General features: G+C 37.6%; 1 protein-coding gene across 5 annotated transcripts in view; it reads right to left on the reverse strand.

The window, feature by feature from the left end:
- The window catches only part of SHTN1 (shootin 1), a 101,421-nt gene that overhangs the window by 73,774 nt on the left and 13,486 nt on the right, over positions 1–14,161 (reverse strand). For all 5 annotated transcript variants that reach the window (XM_029245734.1, XM_029245735.1, XM_029245731.1 and 2 more), the window contains exons 2-3: positions 13,106–13,158; positions 3,287–3,347 (exon numbers count right to left, since the gene is read on the reverse strand). In XM_029245734.1, the coding sequence (XP_029101567.1) occupies positions 3,287–3,347; positions 13,106–13,158 (114 nt within the window). The remainder of the gene's footprint in view (positions 1–3,286; positions 3,348–13,105; positions 13,159–14,161) is intronic.

The following is a 14,161-nucleotide window of genomic DNA, read 5'->3' on the forward strand; positions in this document are numbered from 1 at the left end:
ATTCATACTTGTGTTTGTCTGATGACTGAAAAAATGTCTCAGGCCTAAGTTCACGTGTGAATACCTTTTTACAGGAATGTTCTCTGTAGTACAGAACTGCTTAGGAAACAACCACTATCATTGTTTATCAGGCCAACTATGTGTCTGTCGTGTGCTAAACCCCTTTACATGTGTCCACTCGTAAATCCTCACAGCGATCTTAGGAAGTAGGTATTATCATAGCAATTTTGTATTTGAGAACACTGAGGCCCAGAGAAGTTAAGGAACATATCCCAGATTACAGAGTTCTAACTGGTAAAGGCCACCTAAAGCTATTTCTAGATGACTTCAATTTTCTATGTTCTTTTCTAATTCCTCATATTTAAAAATGACATCACCAATGATGCTGCTTCTTGAGCAAAACTCCTCTCCATCCAGCCAACTCTCAGCAATATTTACATGCAGGATATCTCTAAAGTATACGTGGCAAACATACCATAAGTTCTCGTGCAACATCAGATTACTTAGAAAGGTTTTCATGTAGTGAGAAAACAGCCATGAAAGCTAGCAGGTATGCAGGAAAATTGGTAGGCACTAAAACAGAGCAGGGGATCTAATGCTGTGGCCTAAAAGACATGAAAGAACTTTACTTACTTTCCCTTTCACAGAAATCTGTCTTTCTAGGCAACATGGCTTTACTATGCAGTCAGCGGTGTACTCCGTCCAGAAAGACAGGAGAAAGGCTCGGGAAGAGCTGGCAGAGGGCCAAGAATCACATAGAAATGTGGGCAAAACCAGCTACGAAAAGTATGCCAGGCTAGGAAGAGCTGATCCCAACAGCCTAACAAAGCTCTTTCCTGACCCTCATTCGGCTGCTCTTCCTACACCTGGAGAACCAGAACTAGAACTAGGTAAACATTACAGGAAGGCAGATTTCAACTTAGTACCAAAAGAAACCTTCCCCTGGAGATGTCCAAATGTGGAGACTGGTGTTCAGAAACTAATTCATGAAAGGTAAATGAAACAAACTCTTAATACTGAAGGGCAGTCAAGCCCTGGATGGTGCAGTAAATGAGATGGTGGTAGCAGCAACTAGTATTTTTTTTTTTTTTTTTTTTTTGCGGTACACGGGCCTCTCACTGTTGTGGCCTCTCCCGATGCGGAGCACAGGCTCCGGACGCGCAGGCTCAGCGGCCATGGCTCACGGGCCCAGCCGCTCCGCGGCATGTGGGATCTTCCCAGACAGGGGCACGAACCCACGTCCCCTGCATCGGCAGGTGGACTCTCAACGACTGCGCCACCAGGGAAGCCCGCAACTAGTATTTATTGAGCACTTACTACAGTGCCAAGCACTGTGTTCAGCACTTTTTACATGGATTATCTCATTTAATCCTCGAACAGCCTATAAGGTAGGGTCATTTATTCCATTTTTACTAATGAAGGAATTGCTCAGGGCTACAGGGATTCACACCAAATGGTGCTTTTTACTGGTGAAAACTGCCTCATTCCCTTCCAAATCTGAAATTCTACTCTATGTTCTAAAGTCGTGAACCATTTAACTCAATTTTTTAACAAATATTTAAAGTTTTCTTAGTCTCCATTTTCTGTTCTTTTGAGACTGAGTGAAGAGTTAATACTCTGTTTTCCTGCCATCCAAACTTAAATTAGGTTGATGTAGTAAAGGTAAAAACTGAATGAAAACAACAATAAAGATGATTTCTTTCAAGCGTTGAGTTGCTCATAAGGAAAAATGTAAATTTTTAAAACTATCACAGGTATTTAGAGGAAGAGAAATGGAAAAGAGAAATGGTAGATGAAAGCAAAGTTCACATGTTACTCTAAAGGTAGGCTGATTTGGTAGGAAGTTGCTTCCATTTCTGCATAATGCAAGAGGTAAAATCCCTACTACCTACCTGGACCAAAACATTTTATAACTCCAACCATAAGAATTCGAACTATTCCCACTGCACAGAGTATGCCAATCCAATATCAATAACTAATTCAAACACATTAACTGGTAACTATGTCAATGGTATAACTCTTGAAGCTGTAACCCAGTGTCGGTTCAAGTGTAAGAATGTCCCATTAATCCTGCATTAGGGAAGGAGAAGGTCCTAAACAGCTACAATCCACACATTCACAGATAAAAAAATAGTTCTGTCATAGCATATTGGCCACCAAAGATACTCCCTTTTGGTTTTCCTCGTTACAGCCAGATACCTGAAATAAACTGGCTATTGAAATTTCACTATAATGCTGCATTTTTATAGCTGCTTTACCTTCAACAAGAATAAAATGCTTTGCGGTGTAGTTACCAAGTCAACGCTTTATGATATAATCAAACAACCTGACTTACACGGCATCTGCAGAAGGATGGACAAAGGCCCTGCTTCTAAGGGGGAGGGTCACTCTCCCTGCTAAGGTCTGGCCCTTTCCCGTGACTTATTTCCTTCTGATCCTTCTGAGTGTGATCAGATATGTTCTATTTTAGGGGATGAAGTAATAACAGATTTACATCACATAAAAAATAACATAGCAAAAATTAAGAAGATTATTAAAGCTTTTGTGGGAATATAACTTTCCTTGGTGAGAGGGCTATTTCAACCATTCAAACTCCTAAAAATGTATAGTTCTGTAAACCTAGAATTCCTTTTCCATAAATTAACCTAAGGAACTAACCAGACCACTGTAAAAATGTATGTATAAGAATACTTGTCACGGCATTATTGATAATTACTAAAAACCAGAAATAATCCATCTATCACTGAAGAATTGTTTAAATAAATTACGGTACTATCATATAATAGAATACTATGGGCAACACTAAAAACTGATATACATATCTCTGCTGACATGCAAAGATGACTATAATATACTGTTTACTGAAAAGAGTAGGCTATAAAACTGAATGCAAAGCATGACTGTATTTTTTGTTGATACATATATTTCACAGATAAAAGATCAGGAAAGAAAGACTATAAAATACTAATGTTGGCTTTTCTCAAAGAGTGAAGATAACAAATTTGCTCTCTTTTAACTGTTCTGTATAGTAAAATTTTTTATAACAAGTACAAACTGTGTTTTATATATATATATATAAATAACATACTTATGAAACAATAATGCTCAATCCATTTCTTTAAAAATCACAGTAATGCCAGAGCACTTTTTGGGCAAATAGGAAGACAATTCTTCCTTTCTTGGATGCCCAATGCATCAGCAACTAAACACAGGGTACACGTCTACCCACATAATCCCAAAGCACAGCTGTATGTGTTAGAACAATTCCACTGAAATGCTTACATACTTTTCTGAAATTCCTCCAGTTTTTTAACCGCTTCATCTCGTTCTTGCCTAATTTTGTCACACTGAAATGAGAAAAAAACAGAAATGTTAACTTTATATCATAAATTTGGAAAGACAAGAAAGAGCAAACAAACAATTTTATGAAAACAAAAAATAAAAATCTTAAAAAAGCATTAATGATATATCCAGAAAAGACAAAAACTCTAATTCAAAAAGATACATGCACCCCCAATGTTCATAGCAGCACTATGTACAATAGCTAAGACATGGAAGCAACCTAAGTGTCCATCAACAGATGAATGGATATAGAAGATATGTGATATGTATACCATGGAATATCATTCAGCCATAAAAAAGAAATAGTGCCATTTGCAGCAATATGGATGGACCTAGGGATTCCTATACCAAGTGAAGTAAGTCAGACAGAGATAAATATATGATATCACTTATATGTGGAATCTAAAAAATAATACAAATGAACTTATTTACAAAACAGAAACAGACACACAGACATAGAAAACAAACTTACGGTTACCAAAAGGGAGAGGGCGGAGATAAATTAGGAGTACGGGATTAACAGATACATATCACTATATATAAAATAGATAAACAACAAGGATTTACTGTATAGCGCAGGGAACTATATTCAACATCTTGTAATAACCTAATGGAAAAGAATACACACACACATACAACAGAATCACTCTGCTCTACACATAAAATTAACACAATATTGTAAATCAACTATAGTTCAATAAAAAAGAAGAAAAATAGAATAATTTTAAAAAGAAAAAAAATATACGAAGGGAAAAAAAGGCATGAATGGCCACATGGTATTTGTTACTGCTCACCAGCATGATATTTGTACCACTTGTATCTGGCCAATTTTCTCAGACGTTCTAAGATAATGAGTCACCTTCCAGGCTCATTATCTCTTCAGTAACAGACCAATTTAACATCCTTGAGTTAAAATGTATTCATTCTTTAAGAGAATATTTGTGCCTCTTTTTAAGTAGGTATTTTGCTGACACAGTAAAAACCCCACTCATCCGCAGGTCAGATTCCTGAAACTGCGCAGTTTCAATTATCCAGAACCCTGGGGGCACACTGGAAGTGACCACTGCCTGGAAGCAAGCTGCTGCCCAACGTCCCATGCACTCTCTCACTCAAGAAAAAACCATCCATGTATCCTTAGAATTCTGAATAGAAGGCAGCAGCAAATTAAAAGGAGGGAAGGCAAAAATAACTTATTAAAGCATGAGGATCTTTTAGGGTATCAGGTACAGAAACAAGTATCTAAACTGGCTCTGTAGACATTAATGAATTTTTTTAAAACCTAACATTCATTATGAGCACTGAATTCAATTCACCCCGATTTTCACAAAATAGGAAGTAAAACACATTTTAGGAAGATTTTCATCAAAAATATCTAAAACTTTAAAAAGTGATTTTAGCTATTAGAATGATAATTAAAATTTTAATTGTGTGGGAATACTATTATACTAAGAGGACCATATGAACAAAGTTATATTTTAATCCTACCATGTCAGAAAAACACATCTGGGATATATTTTTTGGGATTTCACACCTTTGGATATTTTTATTTTCAAATGTCAATGGCTAAAAAATTATGATGCCACTGATAATTGGGAAAACCCAAATTAAAATAGTAAGTGATATTCTCATCTAATAGACTGGCAAAAGCTGGAAAAGTCTGGGATCAGATGCAGGATACTCTCACATACTGCAGATGAAATGTCAACTAGCATAACTACTTTTGGAAATAAACTAACAAAATTGGAATTGTACATACCCTATGACTCAGCAATTCTACTTCTAGATTCTAGAATCTCTAGCAATGTGTACAAAATGATCTATACAAACATGTTCTGCATTTATAATAACAATAAATCATGGTATATCCATATAATACACTATAAATGAAAATGAATAAACTGAAGTTAAATGTATCAACATAGATAAACCTCAGAAACCATAATGTTGAGTAAAAGGAATTATAGAATATATATCAAATGATACCTTAAGCACACAAAAACACTTTATATATTTATATTGTATCTGTATATTTCCCAATACATATGGTATATATAAAAACATAAAAACATGAACTAGAAGGATACACACAAAATACATAACAGTAGCTGCCTCTTAAAAGATAGGGAGGGGAAGGGGTCTAGGGCTGGGTGACACAAAGGACCTTCAATTTTATCTGTAGCATTCTTTTTTCTTTTTAAATTTCAAAAAAAATAAGCTAATTCTGTGAGGTGTGTATTTGTTATATTATTCTCTGCCCTTTTCTATGCTTTTAAAATATTTTTAAAATAAAAAAATTAAGAAAGCAGTTCAGTTTTGTACGTCAGTCTCTCAGGAACTGAAACTTTCTAAAAGTTTTAGTTTTAAAAACCTATCTCTGTTCATTTGGGTAAATCCATTCTGGCTAGAGTACATGAAACGAGTACACGGTGTTAAACTAGCAAAGCTATTTACTAAATACTGACCTAGACCCTCCACAAGAGGGGTCAGGCAGGACCATTTTCTAAAGGAAAAGCCATATCCTTTCATTAAAGTTTTCTTGTGTCAATTTAACTTCTGTAAAAAAGTAATTCTGTCTAATACAGTTTCTAGTCCCAACTTCACATGTAAATTGTATTTATTGTCTTTTGGTGTTTAAAATTCTAAACACTCTATAGAGTCCTGGATTCTCAAATACGTTTATGAGATCCTTCCCCCACCAGACAGACAGTGTAACACCTAACACTCCATGAGCGTGCTAGCCAGCTGTTTCAGGAACGCTCCTCTCATTTTCTAGAATGTGGTACCTGTTCCCCTTGTACTTCCCCACCACCCTGCCAGTCTGCCCACCCATGGCCCATGCTCTTCGCTCGTAAGGCCCAGGTAGACATGCTTTGGTTAATAACAGGTCTCAACATCACAGTCTTATCCCAACATTCAAGTAACAAGTTTCTACAGTCCAGCTATGTGCTTTCACACTAACTCTATAGTCATCACCAGCAGATTCAGAAGCAGTCTCCCAACACCAGCTGTGTTCTATCAGAGGTCTTCATGTTGCTGTGCTTTCTATTTTCTGCAACCATATTATGATAGAACTGGCAGCCACAGAATTTACCATCTGCTATGGATACTGAAAGGGGTGTGTATTGTGGGGGGCGGGGATTTACACATGCTGCAAAAGCAACTTATTTATTCCAACCAGAGCTGAGCAAAATATGAAGGACGTACACGTTTACTAAGCAGAAATCCAAACATCTACTTATTTCATCATTTTAGATGAACCCAGAAAAATATCTTGTAACCTTTCTCTTGATCTACCAACAGAGAGAAAGTAGCAAAGATTCCGGGCCTTTTTGGAAGAACGTTGTATCTTTACGTCCCACAGAAGCCCCTCACCCATCCTACCCCTTCCTCTCTCCTGCTCACGCAGCTGCATCATTTGTAGAAACTGCTTCTTTTTGTGTGAGAATTGCTCGTGAAGACTGCAATAGCAACAGATGTTCTTGGGCCCACGTCCCTTAATTACGATGCTCAACGATTCTCTGTAGCTCAAGGCTGGGGTAGAACCCAGCAGCACGAGTGCTGGCTGCTTTAAGCAAGTTGGATCACATTACATCAATTCTAGAGTCTCTATTTTGGCTCTTCATGAAGTGGTGAATTGGCGGGAGGTTAGCCTTGCTGCTTTTGAAAGCTCTTCGTATTAGAAGCCCTGGCTGTTTTCCAGAACTCTTCCTTGAGGCTCATCCAGGCAGATACCTGGCTTCTGAAACTAAACCAGCATCTCAAAGCATTGGCAGACTGATTTGTGAAGGAAAGTCTTTCCAGTGTGTATTGGTATTCCCCTCTCCCTGACCGAAATGGGCAGCTCTGTTCTTTCTGCCTCGCATATCATCCAACTGCTGTTTGTACTAAGATGTCTGCTTAACGGGGCTCAGCAGAAGCACAGATAACTGTAGGTACTAAGATATCTTTATATTTTGCTGTGTGTATATTTTATGCAAGAAAACCCCCAATATTCTGAATTGTGTCTAACTTCCACTAACATAAACATTCATTTTTATCTCCATGACACACAAATGCAACAAAGAGTTGCCAGCCTACAGAAAGGCCAGTGTGGGGCCCAAGAAGTACACACATGCACTGCATACACAGGACAGCAACAGAGTAGGCAATCTACACAAAGACAACTACCATACAGTTGACTGAATTAGACTTCTAAGCAGGCATCTACTGTAATCACTGAATGCCTTTATTTCCTTCCTCCAAGTATTGAACAAATTATTCATACAGGTTCTATGTTAAGCAGAGAAAATACAGTGGGGAACATAATAGGCAATGTGCTCTCACAAAAGTTATGATCAACCAAGAAAGATCAACAGTGAAACAAGCAATTTATAAGAACACTTGCCATAATGAGAGAAGTACTGCACTACAGGAACATACAGCAGAGGCTACAACATTAAGTCTGAAAAGGTCTCAACTCCACACCATTTTTTACTTATTTGTCTTGAACTTCATTCCTTTTATGTCCAGTTACAATATTTAAAAGTTTAAACAGGCAAAGCATCAGAATTGTCCATATTTACCTGTTTTAGAATATTTGGTGATGCAGTTCGAGGACCATCAAATCATTTTTAGTAAAAATCAACAATTCTATTGTTCCACCTATGTAAGTTTGGCTAGAACTCAGCTGTGCTTATCCTTAAAGAACACAATAAATTAAATCATTCCCACTAGGATGGAATTCTTTTCACTCTCTTTCTCTTTTGGTAGTGTTCTTTCTTCCAATTCAAAGTTCTTTCCCTCCAATTTTCACAGGCAATAAAGTAGTAGCTGTCCCCTAAAGCTGTCTTACAGCATTCTCCAAATTCTAGGTATTGTGTGTTAGATGGAAACACATGTCATCAGAACAGAGATCCTCGCTCTTTGTTTCTGGATAGATTGCTGTTAATAAGAGACTCATTTTCACTTTCAAACTGCTAAGTAATTACTTTTTCTCTGGCACAACCACTTGCCACTCTGCTCTAAAGAAACTGCATGTATGTGAATGTATTATGCATGAACAGTTAGCATAATGGATGCATATCTTGCTCTTTAAAGTGGCTTCTTTACTGATTTTTTTTTAAATAAAATACTTTGGGACCTTCACCTCTGAAATTTACAAAAGATGAAGAAATTTTAACAATAGACAACTGAGCCAAGATGCAAACAGTATCATCTATCTTGCTTCTTGAAACCTAAGTCTTGGAAAGTGTCTGTCTCATTCCCTTTTCATTCATTGTTCCTGGCAAGCTGACAGAACCGCCTGATGCAGTGTTACAGTAGCTCACCCAAACGACTTCTAATCAGCCACTTAAACATTTATTCATTTCAAAACTCGATCTCGGAACATAGAATTAAACATAAATACTTACTGTTCAAAGGCAGACATTCTTCTATTCTACAGATTTCCTTCTTTTTATGCACACTCCACATTGCCCCCACCACTCTGAGAAATGTAAAAGCTATTCCATTAAAAGCTCAAAAAAGCTTTGCCCCCACCATATAGGAAAAAAACCACAAACAGCTATGACAAAGATCCTGAATGAGTCATAAGAGAATGCCCTTCAATTGTAGAAGCATGACTAACACATTTAAATATGATGATTGCTTCACAAGCAGAGTAAAACTTCATTTGGTTGACTTCAAAATATACAAGTCCTCTATTTTTCTTTATCCCAAAAATAATTTGGAAGGGTTGTTGACTTCAATGTGATAGGCCTTCTCACTTTTTAACATATTGTTGATAATGCTATTTAGAAACTGGGCAAAAAATAAGTAGCACCCTTTCCATAATCTCCACCTATCTTGATGTCTAAAAAAAACAAAACTGAAGCTTTTACAGTTTAATCCAACCCAGATATCTTACATGTACCCTATATAATATTTTGATAATGAATTTTGGTTGATAAAATGTGGTAAGTGCATAAGAAATATACAGATGTTTCATTACAAAGAGGCGACAATTCTGCTTGTGAGAGAAAGAAAAAAAGTAAGCCACATTTAATCCAAGCATTAAGAGATAAGAGTTAGTCACATGGAATTGAGTAGGAACCTTGTCTTTTTGTTCTTTTCCCATCCCACCCCTAAACTCTAAGCATTCACTTATATGTACAATTTATCACAGTTATTTGTCAATTTGCCTGCGTCCCTCATTAGAGTAGTTTTATTCTAGAGTGGGACCTTCGTATATTTTTCTTTATATCCCAGTACTCAGAAGGCATTCAGCAAAGTTTTCCTTATCAGCTCAGATCCTGATTCCATCCTCAAAGACACTGATAAAAACCACAAAATGATCAGCATTATATTGTTCTTAAAAAGGGAGAACTGCAAAGGAAAATATCATTAAAACACTGGCCCACCCTCTCAAACCTCCTACTCTTACCCTTGGAATGCATTATGTCAGAATCTATACACATGTGCACGCACGCACACACACAAACACACAGAGGCACACGCACGCTGAGAATTTTTCTGATGTAAGACTGATTTGATATTTAACTTTCAGTTTTTAAATACAAACCAACAGATGATGAAGACAAACGATCCAGAAAAGTACTGAGTCTGATAATTTGTTGTGGAAAATTCATGGGCTAACAGTAAAAAATTAAGAATAAAACCAAGACCTTTGGGGAAAAAGTCAATTAGATCCCCTAGGTTTACCTGCTTCAAACTGAGTATTTTTGGTTAGAATACCCTGTCTGAATCTAGATTCTGTTAAGCCCTGAGGTCCTGTTTTCTGTGAAATAGAGCTGGCACAGGGTTGTTTGGAGCATCAGATAAGGGAGATAAGGGAATGTACATGACCCACAGTAGCTTCTTAAAAAAACAGTCTCTTAAGCAACCACCTGTTCTGAGGAAATTCATGTCCTACCACTTGTCTCAACAGAGAAGATTCTAAACAGGGCATAAAAAGATCTACCCAAAGGAATCACACCCACTGTCTCTTCCCATTGATAAGGTTCATGACCTGACAACAAAGATGTTTAGACTTAATGTGGACACACAGAAGGAAAAAACTTGCCATTTATTTTTCTGGTCGCTTACACTTCTGCAAAATTTCCCCACATCAAATTAACTATGGCAAAAGACTCTTACTTTAGATTCCTATCCTTGACTGATTTAACTGAACTCGTTTGGGGTCACGAGGTAAGAATGGCCATGAATATTTGCTGATGGGGACTGGACAAAGCTCACACAGCCAGGCACAGAGAGTGCTTTGCCAGAGAAAATGGTGTTCTCCATTTACCACCTCCAGAACTAAAGCTGCTTTTACTCATTCTGTGCTGTATTAAAAAGGCTTTTATTATAGGCTTCCCTCCTTTGTAATACAGCCCCCATTTCGGGGGAAAATCTGCAGTAATAAGCCTACTAGTCTTTTAACACAAGATAAACAGAGTGCGGTAAACTTAAAACCATCCTATTTTGTTTTACCCAACCACACAGCATTCCATATTGCTTTCATTTCTTTTCTTCCCATTTCTGTTAATAGTTATTTTTAAAGAATAAGTACAGAAGCACATCAATACAGATGTTACAAAAGTATCAGGACATACTCTGTGTAGAGAAACATGTAAACAGGTAATGGGCTAAGGTAATTTTTAATCCTTGTTTTGCCAAATGCATCTTACCTACAATTCACTTGTATAACAGATGGTTCACATAAAAACTCACTGCAGAAAGCGGCTCGCAGTTAAACAACCATCATCATCACTAATAACGGATGTTTATAGAACATCTACTATCTTTAGGGCAATGCTAGGTCTACAAGTAAGCAAGGATTAAAGAAGGATAAGAGAAAACAAAAAATTTACTCTCTTTCCTCTTATGTTATTCACATTCTTCTATATCCTTCTTTCTTCATCAAATGAAGACACTTGTTTGCTTTCCCTCCTCCTATCTTCCAGGTTAAACCAAGGAGTTCTCCTGAATTAACCCTTCCAACTTGTTTTGCTCTTCCCCCCTTGGACCAGGAACATATATGGAAGAGACTCAATTGACTGATAACGTCTTGGCTCCTTCTCCTAGAGCTGGAAGATGGCTGGGTATCTTACGGAAAAAGGCTCAAGCTATCTGGCATAAGCTTCGCTTTAAAATTATGGGACAACAGGGACCCAAGATCTAAGCATATACTCCCCACCTGTTGGCATCCTCGGGACATCTGTGATTTTGTGTGGTTATGTTAGAATTAGAAATCTTGTCAAACTGTTTTCTGTGACCTCCTTACCATATTAGAGACGCATGTACCAGCCACCTTCTATCACAGATATTCTCATCACCCCACCCACCATTCCCTGAATTGCCTAGTGAAAGGAAGGGAAGATACTTAAAATTTCAAATATAAATAAATTTTTAAATAAAAATTTTATTTCAAAAATAAACCAAAGATTTATTTACAAATGAGCAAAGGAGCATGAAACGTGGGTGAAAAATAACGATCTAAAAATCCATTATAATGTGCTTTGAACTAGAGGACTTACCATTAATACCACCACACCAACATCTATATAGGTAGCAAGTTAATACGAGTAAAAAAGTTAAATATGATTTTTAAGAGTTCAATAAATACCCACAAACATGCCACAAGTTTTACAAATATTTAGCTCACTGCCAATTTTCATTACAGCTCTTACTCTGAAATTTTAAAGACAAGGTTGCATAATGATGTGTACCTTCTTTCATAACCACGAAGGACCTGTCTTATTAATTTTCCACCATGGATGTTATGCTTTGAAATATCTGGTCTATCAAACAAATTTCTAAAAATAGAAATTTTAAATTTTTAAAATAAGTTTCATTTATATCTAAATAACAATAATGGACAGTTCCCCCTCTCTCCTTTTCATTTTCTACTCAGTCCCTCTACTTTCTTTAGCCTTCCCTTCTGTATGTCCCTTCCCTAAACTTATAGGGAAAAAAAGATATATGTTATAAAAACACTCATGGTGGCGCAGTGGTTGAGAGTCCGCCTGCTGATGCTAGGTGACACGGGTTCGTGCCCCGGTCTGGGAGGATCCCACATGCCGTGGAGCGGCTGGGCCCGTAAGCCATGGCCGCTGAGCCTGCGCGTCCATCCGGAGCCTGGGCTCCGCAACAGGAGAGGCCACAGCAGTGAGAGGCCCGCGTACAGCAAAACAAAACAAAACACTCATGAATCTTAAATGGATATGTCCAGAGACATAAAGGTAAGTAGAATTTAATTATTTAACCGTTAAAAAATAAAACTGCCAGAGCCCAGGAAAATATTCACCACGCTTCACCATCTTCACATTGGGTGTTTTTCAACTTCCAATAGATTATTCATATACTTAGAGGAAGCAAACATACAAAGGGTTTAGGGAAACATCTGAGCTAAACACCAATGACTAATTCCAAAGAGTTCTCTCCAGATCTAATATGTCTCAACCCAAAAGGTAAATGTCTCAGGCCTTCAATTCCATCACTAGAATCCCAAATCTGACTGCTGGAAAAAGTACAATTCTTGGGGGCTTGAGTTGCTTGGCTTGGTGCCTTGCTGCACATTTAGCCGTGTAGTTAATCTCCCAGAGCAGCGCCCACTGTGGCATGCCTGCTATTCTTTACCATCTGGAGCCTGGAGTTGATATTAGCCTGAACCACACATGCAGGAGAAAAGAAATTAAAAAAACCACTCTCGTTCGTATTTAGCTGAAATTGGTGGCAGAACAATGCACCATGCTGTCTAGGCTTTTACACAAGTAAGAGAGGAAAGAAAGGGTAAAGTACAAACCTTCTCCTTTGTCTTCTGGTTCTCTGCTCTGAGGTCTTCATATTCACCTATTGCTAAAAGAAAAAAAGGAAAGCAATGTTATAATGCTATCAAAAGTTTACTATGGGAAAACCTGGGAACCCAACTAACCCCTATTGTCTATTTACAAGGTTCTGGGTGGGGTGGAGAAGAGGCCACAGAAGAAGGGCTCCTGCTTTTAAGAATAAGGAAGAAGAAGAGACCAGAGCAGATGTGAGCCCACGGAGCCGAATTTCAGTTCTCCTGGGTCATTAGGAAGACCTATGAGCCATAAGTGCCTATGACAAGTCACTTCTCATCTTTGATGTTCAGCACTTGTGACAGGTTGGTGTCCCTGAAGTTCCTTCCAGCAAGATTAGTCTGTGGTGCTGTAATCACAGGTTTATTTAAGATTAGCCTCCAGAAAATAAACTCAATGTCACATATCTTCTTTATCCACAGGGGAAAGTTTCTGCTATGAGCATTCAGCTAAGAACAACTATTTTCAGGCACTGCAAGATCATCAACCGCCAAGCCATGACCAGATCCCAGCCAGATTCATTTCACTAAATTAGAAAAATATGTGAATTATCTGGAACTATTTCCAGCTATGTGGGAAAAGCAGCAGTTTTCTACTTAAAATCCTCCACTGCCAGAAAAGCAAGCTGAACTCCCACATTCATCTCTTAGCCAAAGCACCATTTTTAGATAGCCTCACAGTTGAGAATGTGCCATTTAGAGTGTATGGTGGGAAGAAAGAGACTGATTTAGGACTAATGATGGAGCAGAATGTCTAAGGTGGACCCAGCAGAACCGCTGCCCACTCCCAGACCAGCATTTTGACTGGCACCAGAGAGCCAGACAATAATCAAGTTTGGATTTTTATACTTTTACTTTAAAAAATTTTCATTGGGATTTATCTACAAAAAGCTAAGTTTTTCTTTAAAAAAAAAAAAAAGACAAACAGAGCTTCCTATTTCTATGAAGAACCTGAAGATATCAATTAAAAATCTGAAACCAGTGGTTTCAAGAACATTCCATATAGTCTGGTCATTAATT

This window comes from Monodon monoceros, unplaced genomic scaffold (assembly GCF_005190385.1).
Source record: "Monodon monoceros isolate NGI ecotype Baffin Bay Population unplaced genomic scaffold, NGI_Narwhal_1 Super_Scaffold_4, whole genome shotgun sequence".
Taxonomy (NCBI): domain Eukaryota; kingdom Metazoa; phylum Chordata; class Mammalia; order Artiodactyla; family Monodontidae; genus Monodon; species Monodon monoceros.